The 24,779-nt window shown below is 40.6% G+C and overlaps 1 protein-coding gene across 10 annotated transcripts in view; it reads right to left on the bottom strand.

Moving 5' to 3' along the window:
* The window catches only part of FER (FER tyrosine kinase), a 453,310-nt gene that overhangs the window by 382,940 nt on the left and 45,591 nt on the right, over window positions 1-24,779 (bottom strand). Inside the window, exons 1-2 of one of the 10 annotated variants that reach the window (XM_043913756.1) lie at window positions 6,883-7,140; window positions 6,554-6,720 (exon numbers count right to left, since the gene is read on the bottom strand). The exons of 8 other annotated variants lie outside the window; for them this stretch is intronic. Coding sequence is in view for 1 of the 2 variants with exons in the window: in XM_043913755.1 (XP_043769690.1) it covers window positions 6,883-6,891 (9 nt within the window). In the remaining variant the exon portion in view is untranslated. Of the gene's footprint in view, window positions 1-6,553; window positions 6,721-6,882; window positions 7,141-24,779 lie in introns of those variants that run through there. One more of the 10 variants, XM_043913755.1, reaches the window with a different exon arrangement.

Here is a 24,779-nt window from a genome sequence, read left to right as displayed (position 1 = left end):
GGACTCCTGCTCTGTGATTAGAAAACTCCTTATACTTTTTATCAGAACTTTCCATTTATCTTGTATCTTTAACAAAAAATCTGCTCGATCCCACTACTAACAGCCTAGTAAGGCTAATAAATACTCCCTCTCTTCGTAAAAAAGTCTCTGCTCTTCTGGAGCTGAAGCAGCCCTTGAATATCATCGGAAAGTCTTTCTGATTCTCTCTCCAAAGTCTGCCACAGATCTACCCGCTTCTCTTCACATTCCCTGCCACCCCTTTTGGAAGTTTTGATTGTCTCTGGTTTAACCTAATTGGTGTCTTCTCTTTACTCATGCTCCTTTCCACACCGTTCCCCTTAAAGCAGCGAAAGAAACTGCCATTCTCCTGCATAAGACCATATACAGGCTTTCCTTCTCATTTAAAGGAAAATCCAAACTGCCCTCTAAGACCTAAAGTGTCCCAAATTACGTATCCTCTGTCTATCCATTCAGTTTCTGTCTTGCCATCTTCTACCCAGCTAAATAAATTCCAGGAGTGTTTGTCTTTCGTTTCCTGAACATTCTCTCTTCCTGGGAGCTTATCCTCTCTTTCACATGGCAAGATCCGTCTCTTCCATTAGGAATCAGCTAAATCTCATGCAGGTCTCATCCTTGCTATTCTCTGAGCACTTAAAATAATTATTTATTTGTGTGTATATATATTTTTTTAAGATCTCCCCAACTACAATGGAAGCTCCATGAGGGTTAGTATTGTGTCTCCTTGTTCACTATTTTATGTATTAATGGTGATATAAAACCATGAAGTGAAAATATGTCACTAAAAGATTTTTTTTAATTGTTTCAAACTGGAATTAGATAACATGAGCGAGTGAGTGAAAGTCACTCAGTCGTGTCCTACTCTGCGACTCCATGGACTACATAGTCCATGGAATTCTCTAGGCCAGAATACTGGAGTGTGGTGGGAGACCTGGGTTCAATCCCTGGGTCAGACAGCATGAAGCAATGCCAGCTACAGTGGGGAAGGAAAACTCAACACGTCTATCGTCAACTGATGAAACAAGGGAGGGATCAGAGCAGCACATGACGCAGTAAGAAGTACTGGCCTAAAAGAAAGGAGTGAGTGGGCAAGAAGATGTTTGGGTGGTGTGTAAGGAGAAGTAGACACATGGCTGGAACGTCTGTTGTAACGAGACATGAGTAAAATGTTAACAGATGCCTGCTAAAGAAACAAAAAAGGATGCATTTCAACATTTGTAATAAAACTGATACAGCACTTTGCAGATATGGCTCTTCAGTTCTGGCATAGCACTGGTCAAAGCATAAAATATTTGTTGATCAGGATAATTTCTGGAAGATAATTCCTTATAACCTAATAAACAAAATAATCATCTCATCTGCAGGCCATCTGCAGACATTCAAATTGCTTTATTATACAGAATCCTGCTTAAATGATTAATAATGTTCCTCATAATGGAATTTTACCAGCAGTCAGAGTCACTAATGCTGAAAGCTACAGATAGAGTAAGAAATTTAAAAAAAGTAAAAATATCTGGTTTAATTTTACAAAAATTTAATCACAGGCAAAGAATAATAGAACTTGAAAATAAAACCACTGTGGTCAAGTTGACAAAATAGAATATAAGTATATTAACTTTTCAGAGAAGAGCTACAAAATATGAAAGTAGGAATAATTTAACTATAATAAACTAGACAAAAATCCCAAAGGATACTAACAAAAATCAAGAGTGAGAGACTGATAAGAAGTATAAGTGTATTCATTTCTCAACCTTTCATATATGTCAATAGACAGCATTAACTAGAAAGTTTATAAATAAAGAGACACAGATTTAAGCTTATAATTCTTAAGCTTCAAAAATTAAACAAATGATGTTTAAAAAGGCAGACTTTGCAGGCTTCCTTTATCACAAAAATAATTTTTAAAGAAAGCTAACATTGTCCACTAAAAAAGGAAAGAAAACTTAAAAATTTTAAATGATTCAGAATAAAAATAAGTTGCAAAATAAAAATAATAACATCTGTTAAGCAGTACATAAAAATATTACCTGTTAAACATCTACAAGAAGGAAAATTATTATCAGAGGGGGAAAAACTTCATTGTACACTATAATTAAGAAATATCAGTAAAGTAAAAAAACATGTAACAATAAAAAAAAATGGTAGGGAAATCCCTCCAGAAAAATATGAACAATAAAATTCAACAGTCATTATATTCAAATGATCTAAAACTGAATTTTAGACACAAAATATAAAACAAGGAAGGGCAAAGTATGATGCCAAAGAATATCACTCACAATTAATATATAACCATTGTGATTCTTTTCATTCTAGAAATCAGTGCATCCAGACAAAAAGCAAAAATGAGGGAAAGCAATTATAAATCAAAAGTGGTGGGAGAATTAAATACATTCACCTCTGCCTATGATAGAAAGTGAAGTCGCTCAGTCATGTCCAACTCTTTGTGACCCCATGGACTGTAGCCCACCAGGCTCCGACGCCCCTGGGATTCTCCAGGCAAGAATACTGGAGTGGGTTGCCATTTCCTTCTCCAGGGGATCTTCCTGACCCAAGGATCGAACCCGGGTCTTCCACATTGTAGACAGACACTTTACCATCTGAGCTACCAGGGAAGCCCAGACTAAACCAAAAAAATAAATAATACAGAGTATCTGAATAAGAAATTTAGTAATTAATATGTTTGATTTACCATCATATATAAAACTCTACACACTATAGGTCTAGAATATGTCTATTTTAGAAGAATATTTTTTAAAATTAGATAATATTGTGCTATAAAAATCTGCCTAAGTTACTCAAAAATAGAAATAGGTCATGGTAACTCCACTATCTAGCTTCTTTCAATTAAAGAAAAAAAATCAGAATTTTTTAAAGGAAAAAATCTAATCATTTCTACAAAATGTACAGGCCAAAAAAAATTTTTAATCTAAAAGAAATCCTGGAAATAATAGTAAGTAAAATACTATCAAGATCCATGATATATAGCTCAATTTGCTCAAAGATTTACTTCTATTTCTAAGTAAAAAAAGTTTAAAAATGTTTATTAAAATTCAAGTTTATAAGTTAGAAAAGGGAGAACAATGTAAAACTAAGGAAAGTACAAAGGAGAAATTGAAAAGAAAAAATTAAAAATATTTATTAATCAGATAAATTAAAAATAGAAAAAGCAATGTTGACAGCATTAAAGAGGAGAGGTTAGCAATGAGAAAGGAAACAACAGTGACAGAAAGTGTGTGAGGTCTACAATCAGCAAAGAGAAATCACCGTGAGCTAAGGTGAGATCACAAACCTATGAGAAGAGTCTGAGAATAAGTGAAGTGGCTCCTTTATTTCTTTTAAAGACAAATGCAAATTAGTAAAACTGACATTTCAAGAGATAGCACACAGATCATCCCACTTTCTGCTCACAGGCACACTCTCAGTCCTTTGCCGTGGAACCTGATCTCTGCAAACTGTATTTCCCAGGCGGCCCCTGCTGACCGGGCTTTTGGCTGTGCTGTGCAATGGGAGGTCCTGGCACCAGGCTGGGAGGCGGGAGGAAGGGAGAAACCTGGACGCGTGCCTGTCTCCGCTCAGATTTCTTCCTCGGTCTCTGTCTGTCTCTTGCTGGCTGCACTGAGCCTTCCCCAGGCCTCTGTGGCTCCAGATGGCAGCAGCTCCGTGGAGTCACTCATCTCTGAGTTGCCTCACCTTCCTCTGTCCACTCCAAGATCTTCAAAACCCTTGGAACATATTCCCCCAATTAAATCTTATTTATTGAAGTGCCTGGTATAAGTTTGGTTTTTCTGACTGAATGCTGTCTTTTACAGATAGAAAATCCAAAGAGGCCAATAACCATGTAATACATGGTTATAATTAGCCAATTATCAGTAAAATACCTCTAAAAAAGTGTGGGGCCTCCCTCATAGCTCAGGTGGTAAAAAATCCACCTGCAATTTAGGAAACCCTGGTTCGATTCCTGGGTCGGGAAGATCCGCCGAGAAGGGATAGGCTACCCACTCTAGTATTCTTGGGCTTCCCTTGTGGCTCAGCTGGTAAAGAATCTGCCTGTAAAGTGGGAGACCTGGGTTCAATCCCTGAGTTGGAAAGATACCCTGGAGAAGGGAAAGGCTACCCACTCCAGTATTCTGGCCATGCTCATTTAGCTTCTATGCAGAGTGCATCATGTGAAATGCTGGGCTGGATGAATAATTAGTTGGAGTCAACATGGCCGGGAGAAATATCAATAACCTCAGATATGCAGAGATACCACTCTAATGGCAGAAAGAAAAGAGGAACTAAAGAGCCTCTTGATGAAGCTAAAAGAGGAGAGTAAAAGAGCTGGTTTAAAACTCAACATTCAAAAAACTAAGATCATGGCATCCGGTCACATCACTTCATGGCAAACAGAAGGTGAAAAAGAGGAAGCAGTGACATATTTTATTTTCTTGGGCTCCAAAATCACAAGACGGTGTCTGCAGTAGTGAAATTAGAAGATGCTTACTTCTTGGAAGGAAAGCTGTGACAAGCCTAGACAGCATATTAAAAAGCAGAGACATCACTTTGCTGACAAAGGTCCATCTAGTCAAAGCTATGGTTTTTCCAGTAGTCATGTACAGATGTGAGAGTTGGACTATAAACAAAGCTGAGTACTGAAGAGTTGATGCTTTTGAACTGTGGTATTGGAGAAGGCTCTTGAGAGTCCCCTGGACAGCAAGGAGATCCAATTAGTCCATCCTAAAGGAAATCAACCTTGAATATTCACTGGAAGGACTGATGCTGGAGCTGAAGCTCCAATACTTTGGCCACCTGATGTGAAGAACTGACTCACTGGAAAAGACCCTGATGCTGGGAAAGACTGAAGGCAGGAAGAGAAGGGGGCAAAAGAGGATGAGATGGTTGCATGGCATCACTGACTCAATGGACATGCTTCTGCTGCTGCTAAGTCGCTTCAGTCGTGTCCGACTCTGTGCGACCCCATAGACAGCAGCCCACCAGGCTACCCCGTCCCTGGGACTCTCCAGGCAAGAACACTGGAGTGGGTTGCCATTTCCTTCTCCAATGCATGAAAGTGAAGTCACTCAGTCGTGTCCAACTCTTAGCGACCTCATGGACTGCAGCCCACCAGGCTCTTCCATCCATGGGATTTTCCAGGCAAGAGTACTGGAGTGGACTGCCATTGCCTTCTCCCAATGGACATGAGTTTGAGCAAACCCCAGGGTACAGTTAAGGACCCCTGTCCAGCCCAGCGTGCTGCAGTCCATGGGGGTCACAAAGAGTCAGACACAACTTAGTGACTGAACAACAATCAGCAGCCTCAGGACATTCAAATGTTTTATAATGACAATATAATAATTTTCATAAACTGATTACATATATGAAACCATCAACTGTATAATTTTATTCTGATGAGTTTCTGGATATCTTTTTTTCTTACAGCATTTAAAACTTCTTTCCCTGTAAACAGAGCAGGTATTGACTAGTCTCCTTCTCTGCATGGTTTATATCCCAGTATCCAGAAATGTCTACAGATATGATCTCATCTGGTGAATATTTTTAAAGAACCAAAGGACTGAGTTTACTTAGTGAGTCAGCAAGAAATGGGTCATCTGAGTTAAATACATCCTTTAACATCAGGGGAATTTCAGCTTCTCTGTTTAATAGGTGGTGGTTTAGTCGCTAAGTTGTGTCTGACTCTTGAGACTCCACGGACTGTAGCCCGCCAGGTTTCTCTCTCCATGGGATTCTCCAGGCAAGAGTACTGGAGTGGGTTGCCATTTCATTCTCCAGGGGATCTTCCCGACCCAGGGATCAAACCAGTCTCCTGCATTGCAGGCAGATTCTTTACCAACTGAGCTACAAAGGGAAGCCTACCTTTATGACAACGGAAGGGCTGAAACCTTGAAGACCCTGTTATTCAAGTAGTATAAATTCTCAGATTGTCAAACATTTAACATAATCAAAACAAATCCTGAATAAAAATACTAGGTAGGCAAAAAAATTATTAAACACTTTAAAATAAAATAGAATCAAAATAATCAACACAATCAAAGTCAGTATCTGGGTTCTAAAGACTGGTCCCAAATATGCTGACCCACGTCAGCTCACTCATCACCCAACCTCAGCAGTAAGAGGGCCATTTCCAGAAACCACGGCACTACTACAATATTGCTACTACTATTGAAAAGAGCAAGCCTAAACGTCTAAGCAGGGACTTCCCCGAGTCCAGCGATTAAGACGCTGAGCTCCCAACACAAAGGGCAAGGGTTCAGGGAACTAAGTCAGGAACTGGTAAGGGAACGAAGATCCCACATGCCACTGGGGCAGCTTAAAAATTTTTTAAATGTCTAAGCACAGATGCAGGCCACAAAGGAAACTGCATTACCTTCTCTTTTCTGATACTCCTTCCAGTTTACTAGACTCGGCGCCCCTCAATTGCTTTTGTTCTTCTTGGACTTAAAGGTCACCCTAGTTGCTCTTCTGAGGAACAGAGATAACTGGCCAGTCACCTTTGTCCTTCAGAAGCGAATCACATCAGCTCAGCAGTCTGTCCTACCTGAAGTCAGGGGCTGGGCTCCAGACCCCCACAGTCCCTTCGGGTTCCAGCACCCAGCTGAGCTGCTTCCCCCGCCATCCTCACGAACTCCCTGAGCTCCGCGCCCGTGTCCACGGGACGCCTTTGCTGCCCCAGCTCGAGCGGATCTTTGTTAGTACACGGATGGCCTGTCTGGGAATTTTAGAGAAAGCAGTAAATCACAGTACGGAGATGTGTGCCTTCCCCCTCCAGTTTCTGGGCTAACATTCCTGTCCTCCACCCTGCTGCACCCCACTCCCATTCCCCGTCCCCCGGCCATGTCCCAGAGAAGTAGTTCTGTCATTCCCTACCTCCTGCATCCTCCAGATTTCCTCCAGTGGCTCTGCCAGTTCAAAATAGTTTACAAGAACAACTCTTCACTTCTTCAGTCCAACCAGTTCTTCCAGCTACTGCCCAATCTAATCTTTTTTAAAAGCCCTCAGACAGACTTCTGAGGTTAAAGAAAAAATTAAAACTCTGCATTTATTCCCAGATGGCATGAATCAGGCTGTATACTTAGGATACTCCCTTTCTCTGAAGCTCTATCAAATAAACGCTGTTTTCTTTTCTTTCTTTTCTTGGGTCTTTGGGTAATAAAGACCCAAACAGTGAGTTTTACGTTCTCCCCAACTCCACCCCTATTAAAGCTGACCTTGCTTGTCTAGACAGCCTTTTCCTCCTCCTCTTTAACATTATCTATCTACCTCTGATATATCTATAGATTGCCTCTTACTTACCCCTTATATCAATAATCTGAAACACATATCTTCATCTTATAAGGGGTATCAGAGAGATTAAGTAATCTTAATTACATAATTAAGGTCATACAGCTAATGAATGGAAGAGTTCAACTTCAACCCAAATCCACCTCTTGGCGTGCTGGACCTAATACCACCTCAGGTGTCTGGAGGACACAGAAGGATGGGAACGTAACAACTCTCGCATCAAAGTAATAAAAATTACTTTGAGAATAATTACCTCCGATAAACTGACCAGAGGACCTTACAAACTGGTTACATGCTACAGTAACCTCTACTCAGTACTCTATCACTGAATTTCAAGCCTGAGAGCCACAGACCACCTGCTCTGTAGCGTGAGCCACAAACAGCTGAAGTGAAGAAGTCCCTGCAGGCCAAGATCAGTGAGCCATTCTTGGCATGACACACTCCGTTAGCAGAAACGAAGAGGAAAACAAAAGAGGACTGTCACTGTGCTTAAGTTTCTAACTAGAACAACGAACCAGACTTCAAACCTCCCTACGCAAAGTAAGAAATAAATCATCTTCTTACCTAACCAACCCCAATACCACACTGAGTAACTAGAAACAGCACCAGTTTAAGTGGACACACTCGTAGTATACATTTCTTTATGCTCCAGGAAAACAAAACGACTGCTTTGGGACTTTCAGTTTCTAGAATATTTTTCAGAATATCAATTCATATATTAAAGAATACTAATATTATCTCATAAAATACTGTTTTTTACATGCATGCATGCTAAGTCGCTTGAGTTGTGTCCAACTCCTTGTGACCGCAGCTCACCAGGCTCCTCTGTCCGTGGGATTCTCCAGGCAAGAACACTGGAGTGGGTTGCCATGCCCTCCTCCAGGGGATCTTCCTGACCCAGGGACTGAACCCGAGCCTATTATGTCTCCTGCATTGGCAGGCAGGTTCTTTACCACTAGCACCACTTGGGAAATGCATTATTTCAAAAGATTTTCTGAATTTCTAAATGTGATTATTTTATATTTTATTTGATATTTATATTTGGTCACATTGTTTTGTGACCAAAAATAATTCCTAGAAATAAATGCATCGTTTATTTCACAGTAAAAAAGACAAATAATGATTCAATTTACAGAAATTTTAATCTCCCCTACATCCCCTCCCCTCCCAAAAGGGGATCAGTTGCATACATTAAATATCATCCCAGGTTTCTAAATCAACGAGCATAACTCCTAAAATGTCCATTTTACTCTTAGAAAGCCAACAGAAGTAAACACTATTAGTTACACTAGAATGAATGCACAATATAAAAAAAAGTAAACACTGTACTCAATTTTTTGAAAACAGAAAACTACAAATAGGGAAATTTTTTCTGTCTTTTAGAAAAGCACCTTTAGAAAAGCATGCTTTCCACCTCTGAACTAACAGATATGTGGTGAGATAAATGAGTATTCCACAAACAGGGAGTAATTTCAGTGTTCTGAGTTCATTATACCAAAAAATACTTATTCTGGGACACTGAGTCAAAGAACAACTACTATGAGAGCTATAATTACCGTAAAGCATTGAAAATAATCAACAAAATGACTCAAGCTTGAAAAATACCTAAATAATAGTTGTCGTAAATAGCTTTTCTCTACAAAGTGTATCTTCCAGCTACTTGCTTGCCTTCTTCTTGCTTGAATACTTTTAAATACAACATAAAAATACATAAAGAGGAATGTACAGTTTCTGTGCACAATAAGTCAAAATAAATGTTTCTCTGAAACAACACTCTCGTTCAGAGTTTGCCCATTACAAAACAAGGATGTTTTTGAAATCTCTGAATTCTTGTGTGATACAGAAACTTAAAAGACAAGCCATTAAATTTTCCTAAACCTGAGCTTTTTAAAGAGTGAACTGCAAGTGCAAGGGAAACCTTAGGCAGTTTCCATTCTGAAGAGCCTACCTTTCTGCATTTTTTTTAAGTTTCCCAGCTTTCCTAGGCCAGCTCTGCAATAAGTGCTACAATAAGAATCACGCAACAGCCTTTTAAAAATACCAATTCTTGAAGCCCATGACCAGAGACTCTGATTTAATAGGTTTGGGATGGGGTCTCGGCATCAGTATTTTAAAGCTCTCCAAGTAACTCTAATGTATGAGTTCTGCTATAACAAAACATGTGTGTCTCTAAATCACTGTGACATGCAAAATCACACAGTACAAACGAAGACCTTACGGGAAACCAGTGTTAAAAGCACAATGCTCAAAACCTTCTTCAGGGATATAAATCGACTGTAACTTTTTTAAGATTAAAAAAAAAAAAGATACAACAATAGAAACTTTACATGATCTTACAGTACAGTACAGTACAGTGAAGTCGCTCAGCCGTGTCCGACTCTTTGCAACCCCGTGGACTGTAGCCCGCCAGGCTCCTCTGTCCAAGGGATTCTCCAGGCAAGAATGCTGGAGTGGGTTGCCATTTCCTTCTCCAGGGGATCTTCCCAACCCAGGGATCGAACCAGGGTCTCCTGCACTGCAGGCAGATGCTTTATCCTCTGAGCCACCAGGGAAGCCCTCTTGCACTAAGTAACTGAGATGTAAAGTCGGTCCTCCATAATGGCAGGTTCCACATCCACAGATTCAATCAATCTCAGATCAAAAACACTCAGAAAAAAAAAGTTCCACAAAATCCCAAAAGGCAAAACTTCAATTTACTGTACACCAGCAACTACTTAAACAGCGTTTATAGTATGTTAGGCATTATAAGTAATCTGGAGGTGATTTAAAGCAAACAGGAGGATACACAGCAGGTTATATATAAACAGTACACCATTTTATAGGAGAACTTGGGTCTCCTTCGATTTTGGTCTCCTCAAGGGTGGCTGTGCTCAGTTGGTCAGTCACGTCCCACTCTCTGCGACCCCGAGGACTGTAGCCCGCCAGGCTCCTCTGTCCATGGGATTCTCCAGGCAAGAATACTGACTGGTTGCCATGCACTCCCCCCCTCCAGGGAACCTTCCCAACCCAGGGACTGAACCCAGGTCTGCCGCATTACAGGCGGATTCTTTACCAGCTGAGCCACGAGGGAAGCCCAAGAATACTGCAGTGGGTAGCCTATCCCTTCTCCGGGGGATCTTCCCGACTCAGGAATCGAACTGGGGTCTCCAGCATGGCAGACGGATTCTTCACCAGCTGAGCTACCAGGGAAGCTCCAACCTCGAGGGTGGGGGCGTCCTGTGACACGACATTACCTTGAAAAGAAGCTTGCTCATCAAAGCAGGTGTCACAAGGGGTGCAGCCTGTCAGTTGCAAAGTGACAGAAAGAGCTATCTGTTTTGAACAGAAAATTGCAGTATCTCATGTAGGTGGGTATTCCTCATAACAGAAGGGGTAAACAAGGGAGCCTGTAAATGAGGGAAGTGTGCGTGTGTGTTTTATGCGCTCCTAGGCGGCTCAGCTCAGAGACGCGGTTTTCAGCAGTCACCTGGTGTCCTCCAGGTGTGTACAGGAGCTGCTGTAAAACGCATCATGCTTAAATTGCCCCTAATATATCAGCTGCACAGGAGCAAATTCATGCTCTTAAATCCAGTGTTACAGCAGAGCTGACTCTACACTTAGGCTCAGAATACAAAGAAAGCTGGAACCCTAGTTATACAAGTTACTGGAATTCTTGAACAACTTGGAGGTTGAGGGCACCAACCCACCACCTGGCAGAAAATTTTCATAAATTTTACAGTTGGCCCTCACTCTGCGCAGCTCCGAATCCTCAAATTTAAGCAACCTCAGAGAGTGTAGTACTATCGTGGGCAACTGCATGGAAGTGTGACTACTGAGCAATAAGGCTGGCTTACTACTGGCTCCTCAAAGAGCATTTTTAGTTACTTTTAACCCCACACAGTACATGGAACACTGTCAATATTTCAAGCCATTTCATGTTGAAAAGGTAAGCTTAATATCTCCCTTCAAATATGTTGATAATTAATCTGTATCGCTATACTATTTCACAAGGAAGTTGACTATATTCTACAGATATACTTTTATCTTTACTTTTTTTTAGCTTTATTGAGACATTATTAACCAATACCATAAGCAACTTTTAGGTAGAAAACATGATAATTAGTTACACACACATATTGTAAATTGATTACCACAATAAGGTCAGTTAATACTTCTATTCTCTTACATAATTACTTTTTCTCCTGGAGTGATAATTTAAGACCGACTCTTCTAACAACTTTCAAGGAACACAATACTGTTCACTACAGTCACCATGCTGCACACACCCCAGAGCTGGGGGTTCACAGGCTTTGACCAGCGTCTGCTCATTCCTTCTACCACCCAACCCAGCTCACAGAAGCTACCATTCCGTTCTCTGTTTCCCTGAGTTTGGGTTTCAGTTTTCACATGTAACTAAGAACATGTGTTATTTGTCTTTGTCTGACTTATTTCACTTAGTGTAATGACCTCAAGAAATATGTTGTCACAAAAGGCCGGATTTCCTTCTTTTCTATGATTGAATAGTATTTCTTTGTGTATAGATAGTACATATACCATATTTTCTTCATCCATTCATCCACTGATGGATGCTGAAGTTACTTCCATATCTTGGCTATTATAAATAATGCAGTGAACATGAGGGCACACATATCTCTTCAAGGCAGTAATTTCATTTCTCTCAGACATATACTCAGAAGTGGAATTGCTGAATTATATGGTAGTTTTACTTTAATTTTTGAGGAACCTGCACACTCTTTTCCAAAGTAACAGTACCAGTTTACAAACTTCTATGTCTTCTTTAAAAAATGTTTATTCAAATCCTCTGCCCATTTCTTAGATGGATTGTTTGATTATTTGCTCTTGAGTTTTAAGTTCCTTTTTTTTTTTTTTTTTTGCTGGTTTATAACATTATATAAGCCTCAATATTCTGGGCTTCCCGTGTGGCTCAGTTGGTAAAGAATTCGCCTGCAATGCAGGAGACCTGGGTTCGATCCCTGGGTTGGGAAGATCCCCTGGAGAAGGGAAAGGCTACCCACTCCAGTGTTCTGACCTGGAGAATTCCATGGGCTGCATAGTCCATGGAGTCGCAAAGAGTCAGACATGACTGAGAGACTTTCACGTTCACTTCATACAATATTCTATTTATATTTCTATATTCTCTGCAGTGTGCTCACCAACAAAGGTTTACTTCCCATCTGTCGCCATACAGTCAATCCCCTTTACCCATTTCACCCCAGCCCCTTCGCCTCTGATAACCACTACTCTGTACTCTGCATTTATGTGTTTGCTTTTGTTACATTTAGTTTGCTCATTTAGTTGGGGTTTTTCTTTTTTTATTTTTAAAAATATTCCATTTAAGAGCAAAATCATTTATTTTTCTTCAGCTGACGCATCTCACTTGCTGCTGAGCTGTATGAGTGCTTCCTACATTTTGGGTGTTAGTCTCTCAGCAGACACAGGGTTTGCAGACATCTTCTCCCAGTTGGCAGGCTGTCTCTGCATTCTGCTGACGGGGACAGAAAGCGTTTAATCTGATATAGCCTCATTTGGGTCTTGTTTGTTGGTTTGGTTTTTTGAAAGATATTGCTACAACTGACAAAAAGTATACTATGTCTTCTACGAATTTTATGGTTTGAGGTCTTATATTCATGTCTTTAATAGAATTTGAGTTGATTCTTTTACATGGCATAGGACAGTGATCTAGTTTCATTCTTTTCCACGTGACTATCCATTTTCCAAACACAATTTATTGAGAATATTCTTTCTCCATTGTATGTTCAGAATACTGGAGTGGGCAGCCTTTCCCTTCTCCAGGGGATCCTCCTAACCCAGGTCTCCATATTGCAGGAGGATTCTTTACTAGCTGAGCCACCAGGGAAGCTGTGCATTTGTCATGTGTACCCTTTGTTATACTGAGGTACATTCCTTCTATACACATTTTATTGAGAGTTTTTATCATAAACGGGTTCTGAGTGTTGTCAAATGTTCTGTTGCATCAATTGAGATGATCATATGATTTTAATCCATTATTTGTTAATGGGATGAATCACATTGATTGATTTGTGGGTGTCAAACCATCTTTGCGTCCCTGGAACAAATCACACTTCATTATGGTATATGATCCTCTTAATGTACAATTGCAGTATGTAAAGGGGATTGGTTCTAAGATTTGCCACGGACACCAAAATCTGCCAGATACTCAAGTCCCATAGTTGGCCCTCTATATCCATGGTTCCACACCAATGGTTCAACCAACTGTATACCACATAGTGTTGTCTTTATTACAGGGAAAAAAGCCATGTATAAGTGGATCCATGAAGTCCAAAACCTGTGCTTTCAAGGGTCAGTCGTATTGTTTATTTGGCTTACTAATATTTTGTTGAGGACTTTTGCATCTATGCTCATCAGAGATAATACCCTGTGATTTTCTTTGTGTTTCCTGTCTGATTTGCAGATTCAAGTAATGCCAGCCTCATAAAATGAGTTGAGGCACTCTCTCCTCTTCAATTTTTTGGGAGAATTTGAATGTTTGATAGAATTAACAGTGAAGCAATCTGGTTCTGGACTTTGTTTTTTGGAATATTTTCTATTACTGTCTCAATCTTCTTCCTCTTGATCTGTTTATGCAGATTTGCTTTTTCTTTGTGATTCAACCTTGGAAGATTGTATGGTATGATTGAAAAAACTGCAGTGCTTCTAGGTTGTCCAATTTGTTAGTGGACAGCAGTTCATAAAATTCTTATAGTCCACTGTATTTCTGTAGTATCCACTGCTATTTCTCTTCTTTCATTTCCGATTTTTATTACCAGAGTTTTCTCTTTTTCCTACTAGTCTAGCTAAAGGTTTGCCAATACTTAGTACTGCCATCTTTTGTTTTCTGGTTGTTCTGTATTTCCATTGTTTCTTTTTCCTTGTTTTTCTGTCTGCCATTTTACTTTGGTGATTTTCCATGAGATTTTTCTCAGTTTCCTTTAAAAAAAAAAAAAATTTTTTTTTCATGGCTCTACTCTAGATTTGTTTTGTGTTTACCATGAGGTTTGTATAAAACATCTCACAGATAAAATAGTCCTTTTTTCTGCTGGATGGTTTTCATTTGCTTACATGGGTTCCTTCCTTCCCTTCTTCCACTTTTGCATTTTGTTATCTCAAATTATCCATTTTATGTTATGTTTATTACCAAGTTGAAGTAGCCATAGTTTTATTTACTACTGTTTCCCCCCCAACCTTTATCCAGTAATTAAATGTTTAACAACCTATTTTGATAGGGTTGCAATTTCCTGATTCTATTTATCACCTTAGTCATACTTTCATGCATTCCGCCTTTTTGTTTTAGGAGAAGAGCTCCTTTCAACATTTCTTATAAAGCAGGTTTAGTGGTAATGAACTCCAGGAAAGACTTTATTTCTCCTTCATATCTGAAGAATAACTCTGCTGAATGTAGTATTATTGGCTGACACCTTTTACATTTCAGTATTGTGAGAATGTCATCGCGTTCTCTCCAGGCATGTAGAGTTTCTGCTGAGAAATCTGCTAATGGTCAAATGTATGCTCCTTTGAAGGCTAACATCCTTTTTTTTCCCTGGATACCTTTAACGTTGTTGTTGGTGGTGGGCTTTTTTTGTTTGTTTTTTTTGCATTTACTTTGGAGTATTTTAATATAATGGGTCTTCAGCTCAGTTCACTTGTTCAGTCATATCTGACTCTTTACAACCCCATGGACTGCAGCACGCCAGGCCTCCCTGTCCATCACCAACTCCCGGAGCTTGCTCAAACTCATGTTCATCGAGTCGGTGATGCCATCCAACCATCTCATCCTCTGTTGTCCCCTTCTCCTCCCGCCTTCAATCTTTCCCAGATTCAGGGTATTTTCCAATGAGTCAGTTCTCATCAGGTGGCCAAAGTATTGGAGTTTCAGCTTCAGCATCAGTCCTTTCAATGAATATTCAGGACTGATGTCCTTTAGGATGGACTGGTTGGATTGCCTTGCATTTCAAGGGACTCTCAAGTCTTCTTCAACACTACAGTTCAAAAGCATCCATAACGTGTCTTGGAGGTCATTTTGCGTTGAGGTTATAAGGAGTTCTCTTAGCTCCATGTAACCAGTCCCTTCGCCAGGCTTGGGAAGTTCTCCGTTATTATTTCTTTAATTAAACTCCCATTCTCCTCTCTTCTCCATCTGGGATACCCAGTATTCTAATGTTGCCCTTTCTAATAGAAATGGGTATTTCTCACAGAATTTCTTTTAAGATCTTAATGCTCTCTCCTCTTCTAACTGTACCATTTCTAGATTTCTGTCTTTGGACTTGCTAGTTCTCTCTGCCATACAGTCTGCTCAACTTCCAATTCTTTCCAGAGAATTCTTCATCTCCTCTATTGATTTAACTTCAGAATTTGTCTGGTTCTTTTTCAGAGTTTCAATCTCCCTGGTAAAGTACTGCCTGAGTTCTTTCATTTCATCCCTGAGCTCCCAGAACCGCGCTTCTGCATTTCCTTGTGGCTCCAGCTGTTTCACAGCGGGGGCACAGGAGCACAAGTTTCCGGCTCGTCCCCTGTGAGCCGCCTTTGGTGTACCTGAGAGCTGGCACTTTCCACCACCCAGGTGACAGGTGCCACCCCGTCCGCCAGATGTCACTGTCTGTGCCTGCAGGGCACTGAGGCCTTACTGCTGCTGGAGTTGACAGGATCACCCCCTGGGAAAGCAGGATGTCCGGCACCTCTGCACGTTCAGAGTCTCCTGGGTGGCAGGTTCTGCTGCCGTTGGGGGTGGGGGGGGGAATGTGTGGAGGGAAGCCAGGGTCACGGGTGTCTCTACGGTGACCGGGCTGTAGGGTGCCCAGGTCCTGCGACTGTGGGTACGGGGGCAGAGGCGGGAGCGGTGGGCACTTCCGAAGCTGCACAGATGCGGCTGCAGGCTCCACGGTCCCTGCTGCTGTCGCTGGGAGCTGGGGATAGCTCTGCGGCCAGGAAGCTGTGGCTGTCTCTGCCGAGCCCGACCCCACCAGGCTCTCTGGGGCTGCGGCTCAGACTCTGCGGCCAGGGCGCTGGGGTCACAGCACCGCCTCCTCTGTGTGTTCCCAGATGCCCACCTTCAGATGGACAGACATGAGGGATGCTCCAGCATCAAAGTGCTTTAGACAGAGGCACATAGCTGAGTTACAGATTTTTCTAACTTTTTATAGATCAAAGAGGAAAGCCAAAGGGAGTATCTCACGTGGACATGATGATTTTTTAAATGGATGATGTGATTTTTTGCTCTTGAGTAAAATGAGTTCCTGATATATTAACTCCTTCTCAAACTGATGTTGTGCAAATCTTTTCTCCCATTCTGTTGGCTGCCTATTCATTCTGCTGAGAGTTTCTTGCCATACAGAAGCTTTTTTCTTTTTTAATTTTAAATTAACTTATTTATCTTAATTGGAGGCTAATTACAATATTGTGGTGGTTTTGCCATACATTGACATGAATCCTCCATGGGTGTACATGTGTCCCCCATCCTGAACCCCCCTCCCGCCTCCCTCCCCATCCCCCTGGGTCATTCCAGTGCACCAGCCCCGAGCACCCTATATCATGCATCGAACCTGGACTGGAGATCCGTTTCACAGATGATAATATACATGTTTCAATGACATTCTCCCAAATCATCCCACCCTCACCTTCTCCCACAGAGTCCAAAAGTCTGTTCTTTATATCTGTGTCTCTTTTGCTGTCTCACATACAGGGTCATCATTACCATCTTTCTAAATTCCATATATATGCATTAGTATACTGTATTGGTGTTTATCTTTCTGGCTTACTTCACTCTGTATAATAGGCTCCAGTTTCATCCACCTCATTAGAACTGATTCAAATGAATTCTTTTTAATGGCTAAGTAATATTCCATGGTGTATATGTACCACAGCTTCCTTATACATTCGTCTGCTGATGGGCATCTAGGTTGCTTCCATGTCCTGGCTATTATAAACAGTGCTGCGATGAACACTGGGGTGCACGTGTCTCTTTCAGATCTGGTTTCCTCGGTGTGTATGCCCAGCAGCAGGATTGCTGGGTCATATGGCAGTTCTATTTCCAGTTTTTTAAGGAATCTCCACACTGCTCTCCATAGTGGCTGTACTAGTTTGCGTTCCTACGAACAGTGTAAGAGGGTTCCCTTTTCTTCACACCCTCTCCAGCATTTATTGCTTGTAGACTTTTGGATAGCAGCCATTCTGACTAGCATGAAATGGTGCCTCACTGTGGTATTGATTTGCATTTCTCTGATAATGAGTGATGTTGATCATCTTTTCATGTGTTTGTTAGCCATCTATACAGAAGCTTTCTGTAAATGATTTTGTTGCTTATTTATTTTTAGCTTTTGTTGCTTGAGTTTTTGTGTCTTTTTCAAAATCCACTGCCAAGAACAATGTCAAGGAGGTTTTCTTTATTCCTATGCTTTCTTCTAGTAGCTTTGCAGTTTTAGCTCTTACATTTAAGCTTTTTGTCCATTCCAGTTAATTTTTATGAGTGATGTGAGTCATATTTCATCCTTTTGCAAAAGACCATTCTTGGCTTCCTTGTCAAATTTTCAGTTGACCACATACTCATGGGTTTACTTCTGGGCTATCAATTCTGTTCCACTGATCTAGGTGTCTGGGTCTAAGCCAGTACCATACTGTTTTGATTATCACAGCTTTGCAATAAGTTTTAAAATCAGGAAATGTGACACATCTAGATTTGCCCTACTTTCTCAGAATTATTTTGGCTATTTGGGGTGTCTGGATTCCATATGAATTTTAAGATTGTTTTTCTGTTTCTGTGAAAAATGCCATTGGAATTTTGATAGAAATTGCATTAAATCAATAGATGGCTTTTGGCAGTAAGGACATGTTAAAAGTACTAATTATTTCATTTCATTAGCACAGAATGTCTTTCCATTTTTTTGTGTCTTCTTCAGTTCCTTTCATTACTGTCCTATAATTTTCAGTGTACAGGTCTTTCCCTTTTTGGTCACATTTGTTATTAAGGATTTTAATTTTTATGATATTGTACATGGGATTACTGTTTTTCTTTTTCAAATAGTTCATCATTAGTGTATAGAAACAAAATATATTTTACTGAATTTGTCTAATAGTTCCATCAATTTCTTGGTATTATTTTTACTGTTCTCTAGCTATAATATCGGACACGACTGAAGCAACTTAGCAGCAGCAGCTATAATATCATGTCCTCCACAAACAGAGACAACTTGACTTTCTCCTTTCCCATTTGGATGCCTTTTATTTCTGGCAGGTGTAATTTTTACATAAATAAAGAAACACAAAGTAAAATTCACATTAGCATAGAATAAAACAAGTATTCAAACTAAAATAGCTGTCAAAATATGGAGAGATGTTCAACTTCATGCATAATTAGAGAAATAAAAATTTAAGCTATACTAGCTATCATTTCTACCTACCAGATTAATAAAAATTCATAAATTTGACAACATAATCTCTTGCCTAGATCAAGTAGAAGCTGGTAGTTTCATGTATTCCTGCTAGATACAGAAAATGGTACAATGGCTATAAAGGAAATTTATATTTATAGTGATAACATATAGCAACACTACAAAGACATTTACACTTTGACCTAGAAATGACCTGAAAATCTCCAGGAATGTGTCTTAAAGAATTGGGATGAGGTCAATCCTCATCCCAATTCCCAAGAAGGGCAGTACCAAAGAATATGCTAACCATGAGACAATTGGACTCATCTCCCATTCTAGTTAGCTTCAGTTCAGTTCAGTTCAGTCACTCAGTCGTGTCTGACTCTTTGCCACCCCATGGACTGCAGCACACCAGGCCTCCCTGTCCATCACCAACTCCCAAAGTTTACTCAAACTCATGTCCACTGAGTCAGTGATGCCATCCAACCATCTCATCCTGTTGTCCCCTTCTCCCGCCTTCCATCTTTCCCAGCATCGGGGTGTTTTCAAATGAACCAGTTCTTCACATCAGGTGGCCAAAGTATTGGACTTTCAGCTTTAGCATCAGTCCTTCCAACAAATACTCAGGACTGATATCCTTTAGAATGGACTGGTTGGATCTCCTTGTAGTCCAAGAGACCAAGAGTCTTCTCCAACACCAAAAGCTATGGTTTATTCTAGCAGTCAGGTAAGGATGTGAAAGTTGGACCATAAAGAAGGCTGAGTGCTGAAGAATTGATGTTTTTGAATTATGGTGCTGGAGAAGATTCTTGCGAGTCCTTTGGACTACAAGGAGATCAAACCAGTGAATCCCAAAGGAAATCAATGCTTTGGAAGGACTGATGCTGAAGCTGAAGCTCCAATACTTTTGCCACCTGATGGGAAGAGTCAGTTCATTAGAAAAGATCTGATGCTGGGCAAGATGAAGGCAGGAGGAGAAACAGGCAGCAGGAGATAAGATGGTTAGATAGCACCATCGACTCAACGGACATGAATCTGTGCAAACTCCAGGAGATAGTGAAGGGCAGGGGAGCCTGGCGTGCTACAGTACTTGGGGTCACAAAAGAGTCAGACATGACTTACTGACTGAATAACAACAACAAAATAAATAATTTTTTTTTAAAAAAAGGAATCAGGATCCCTTGGGGAAAGGGTTTACTGAAGTATTGGAAAAGGAACATTCAAAAGATGAGCCTGGAACACTTTAGTATGCCAGGAAATATAGAGTATACAAAGAATCTTAGGAAAACACTCCAGGTAACTGAAAGAAAACATGCCTACCTAGGCTTCTATCACCCAATATTTTTCCAAAAGCAATACAATGAAAACATAAAAAAAAACTCACAAAACCATGCCCTCAGGATTAAAGACAGAAGGTACACACCTCAAAATAAATTTAAGAAAAAGTACCAAAGCACAGAGTGTGACGTCTCACTGACATGTTCCAGATTAAAGAAACTGAAGAAGCCTAACAACTAAATGCAATGAGTGAGTCTCAATTAGACCCTGAATCAGGATAAAAAAATTTTTTGCCAAAAAGGGACCTTATTGGAAAAGTTGACAAAAGCTAGATATGCAACATATTTTTGATAACAGCATGGTAATAGTGCTATACTTCTCAAATCCCAAATCATTACATTGTGAATATGTTCTTAGAAAAAAATATGTTTTAAGTATTTAAAAGTAAAGAGACACGATGTCTTCAACCAACCTGCCAATCATTCAGAAAAGTGTACATATATATATATACATATAAAACATAAATTATATAGAGAGAGAAAGGGAGCTACAGAGCAAATATGGCAAAATGCTAACAAGTAATAAACAGAGTACAGTTCATAGGGGAAGCTTTGTTCTATTCTTGAAACATTATTGCACATTTTAATGTTTTTCAAGTAAAGACCTAAAAATTACTAGCTATAAGATTTCTGCTTCCGTCAAGATAGGGGAACAAGCAAGGGGAACAAGAGGAACTTATCCTCTTGCATACAACTACTAAAAGTTGGACAAAAGTATAAGACATAGCATTCAAGCCACTGGACCTCAGGCGAGCCAGGGCAGTGAACTCTGAGAGACTATAAATAAATGAACTGAACCTTAGGGTTATCCTAGTTTACTGAATGCTGACGATGTCCAGGATATGGCTCAAGGAAGAAGAGCCTAGTAGAACTCAGTCGTCTCTGCAAGGCAGACTGTTCCGAGCACAGACGCCAATGTAGTCAGCGTACTGGCGAAGAAACAAGTACAGAGGCCTAGAGAAGAGAGCGGCACGAAGAGAAAACTCAGGAGACCTGCAGAGGCTCACCCAAGATGTTTTCTCGCTGACTACGGATCAGGCCAGGGCATGAGGAAACCACTCCATGCCAAGGAAACAATCCGCCCACAAGGATCATGACGGGAAACACTGTGCAGGGCTCACGAGGAATGGTACCAGGTTCTAACAGCCAGGATTTAAAACCTCACAGTATAGGGAGCATCCTCTGCATATTAAGAATGATCTTGCCTTAATAGAGGAGATAAATCCACCCAAGATTACACACACTGCTGGTCCACCACACAAATGTAAAAAACAAGAGCCAAAAAGATCAAGCTGAGTCCAAGTAACTTAAGCATATCCCAAAGCTCAAGAATATTTAAAGAAAGGTAAAACTATTCAGTACCTAATAAGGTAAAATTCATAATGCCTGGTATAAAGGGTATACAGATGCAGGAAAATACAACCCAAAATGAGGACAGAAATCAGTCAATCAGCTGGTCCAGAAATATCAGCAAGGATAGAAGAAAGGGGGAATAAAAGAGTCACTATGATGGCATTCCATAGGCTCATAAAATTAAAGGAAAGAATACATACAATAAGTAGAGACATGGAAAATATTTTAAAGGATTCAAACTGAACTACTATAGATGATTCATGGATGACTTGCTCATTTTCAACACGCAAATGACTCAAGCACTTCCTTTCTCTTTCCTTCTCTCCAAATCTTCCATCTTAAGCACAGGTGTGGCGTAAAAGCAAGATGTGAGTTTCAAAAGGTATGACAAGATGAAGGATTGGCATACATGGGCATATTTAAATTGAAATACTGGTGAGACAGGAAGTGGCATGGCCAGAGGAAGAAGGAAGGAGGCAATGATATTGTTGGAACAGAAGAGCTCTGGGAGAGGGTGAGTTAACTCACTGATACAGTTATTAAAGAGCTAGGGGGGAGGTCGGTCCAAAACAGGGGCATAGGAAGACCCTTAACACAACTTGCCCCTTGATATTCCAAATCTACAACCACACATGTGGTGAGTTCAGTTCAGTCACTCAGTCGTGTCCGACTCCTTGCGACCCATGGACTGCAGCATGCCAGGCCTCCCTGCCCATTACCAACTCCCGGAGCTTACTCAAACTCATGTCCATTAAGTCGGTGATGCCATCCAACCATCTCATCCTCTGTCATCGCCTTCTCCTCCTGCCTTCAATCTTTCCCAGCATCAGGGTCTTTTCAAATGAGTCAGCTCTTCGCATCAGGTGGCCAAAGGACTGGAGTTTCAGCTTCAATATCAGTCCTTCCAATGAACATTCAGGATGGATTTCTTTAGAATGGACTGGATGGATCTCTTTACAGTCCAAGGGACTCTCAAGAGTCTTCTCCAACACCACAGTTCAAAAGCATCAATTCTCTGGCGCTCAGCTTTCTTTATAGTCCAAATCTCACATTCATACATGACTACTGGAAAAACCATAGCTTAGATTAAATGGACCTTTGTTGGCAAAGTAATGTCTCTGCTCTTTAAGATGCTGTCTAGGTTGGTCTTAACTTTTCTTCCAAGGAGCAGGCATCTTTTAATTTCATGGCTGCAGTCACCATCTGCAATGATTTTGGAGTCCAAAAAAATAAAGTCTATCGCTGTTGCCACTGTTTTCCCATCTATTTGCCATGAAGTGATGGGACCAGATGCCATGATCTTAGTTTTCTGTATGTTGAGTTTTAGGCCAACTTTTTCACTCTCCTCTTTCACTTTCATCAAAAGGCTCTTTAGTTTCTCTTCACTTTCTGCCATAAGGGTGGTGTCATCCGCATATCTGAGGTTATTGATATTTCTCAGCAATCTTGATTCCAGCTTGTGTTTCATCCAGCCCAGCGTTTCTCATGATGTACTCTGCATATAAGTTAAATAAGCAGGATGACAATATACTGTCTTGACATACTCCTTTCCTGATTTGGAACCAGTCTGTTGTTCCATGCCCAGTTCTAACTGTTGCTTCTTGACCTGCATGCAGATTTCTCAGGAGGCAGGTCGGGTGGTCTGGTATTCCCATCTCTAAGAATTTTCCACAGTTTGTGGTGATCCATACAGTCAAAGGCTTTGGCAGAGTCAATAAAGAGAAGTAGATGTTTTTGTGTAATTCTCTTGCTTTTTCAATGATCCAATGGAGTTGGCAAATTGATCTACAGTTCCTCTGCTTTATCTAAATCCAGCTTGAATATCTGGAAGTTCACGGTTCATGTACTGTTGAAGACTGGGTTGGAAGATTTTGAGCATTACTTTGCTAGCATGTGAGATGAGTGCAATTGTGCGGTAGGTTTGAGCATTTTTTGACATTTGTCTGGGATGGGAACGAAAACTGACCTTTTCCAGTCCTGTGGCCACTGCTGAGTTTTCCAAATTTGCTGGCATATTGAGTGCACTTTCACAGCATCATCTTTTAGGATCTCAAATAGCTCAACTAGAATTCCATCACCTCCACCACTAGCTTTGTTTGTAGTGATGCTTCCCAATGCCCACTTGACTTCACATTCCAGGATGTCTGGCTCTAGGTGAGTGATCACACCATCATGATTATCTGGATCATGAAGATTTTTTTTGTATAGTTCTCCTGTGTATTCTTGCCACCTCTTCTTAATATCTTCTGCTTCTGTTACGTCTATACCATTTCTGTCCTTTATTGTGCTCATCTTTGCATGAAATGTTCCCTTGGTATCTCTATTTTTCCTGAAGAGATTTCTAGAGTTTCCCATTCTATTGTTTTCCTCTATTTCTTTGCACTAATCACTCAGGAAGACTTTCTATCTCTCCTTGCTATGCTTTGGAACTCTGCATTCAAATGGGAATATCTTTCCTTTTCTCCTTTGTCTTTCACTTCTCTTCTTTTCACAGCTATTTGTAAGGCCTCCTCAGACAACCATTTTGCCTTTTTACATTTCTCTTTCTTGGGGATGGTCTTGATCCCTGTCTACTGTACAATGTCACAAACCTCTGTCCATAGTTCATCAGGCACTCTGTCTATCAGATCTAGTCCCTTGAATCTTATTTGTCGCTTCCACTGTATAATCATAAGGGATTCGATTTAGGTCTTACCTGAGTGGTCTAGTGGTTTTCCCTACTTTCCTCAATTTAAGTCTTAATTTGGCAACACAGAACACATGTAATAATTCCAAGTAAAAAGAACTGTAAACTAGCTGAATGGGCTGCTCCCCAATAAGGGGTAAAGAGACCACAGCAAGATGTGCAGTGACTCTAAAACCACATCCCCCACTGTAGTGACACACAGCTGGGAGGCATCTCACAAGCCCAGAGTCTCTTTAAGGATCAAAGGGTCTGTGCCCCACATTGGGCACCCCAACTGTTGGGACCTGCGCCAGAGAGACAAGGCCCCCACATATCTCACTTTACAAACCAATGGGCTTTACATCGGGCGGCGGCGGCAGGGGGCTGTGTAGATCTGAGACCCTCTCTTACAGAAGGCCTGCTTCTTCAAGACTGGGAGATGGAGCTTTTCTACCTAAAACAGAAACAATTACAGAATCAAGCAAAAGAAGGAAAAAAAAAAGGAATATATTCCAACCAAGAGAATAAGATGAAACCTCAGAGAAAGACCTTAATATAACAGATATAAGTTAAATGTGTGATGCAGAGTTAAAGAGATGCTTACTGAACTCCAAAGAAGAATGGATGAACATACTGAGAGCTATAATGGATAGATAGAAAGTATTTTAAAACATTACAGGGATGCCACAGAACCAAAGAACACAATAACTGAACTGAAAAATACACTAGAGAGGTTCAAGAGCTGAC

The sequence above is a fragment of the Cervus elaphus genome, chromosome 9 (genome assembly GCF_910594005.1).
Source record: "Cervus elaphus chromosome 9, mCerEla1.1, whole genome shotgun sequence".
Taxonomy (NCBI): domain Eukaryota; kingdom Metazoa; phylum Chordata; class Mammalia; order Artiodactyla; family Cervidae; genus Cervus; species Cervus elaphus.
This window is presented reverse-complemented; position numbering and strand designations above follow the sequence as displayed.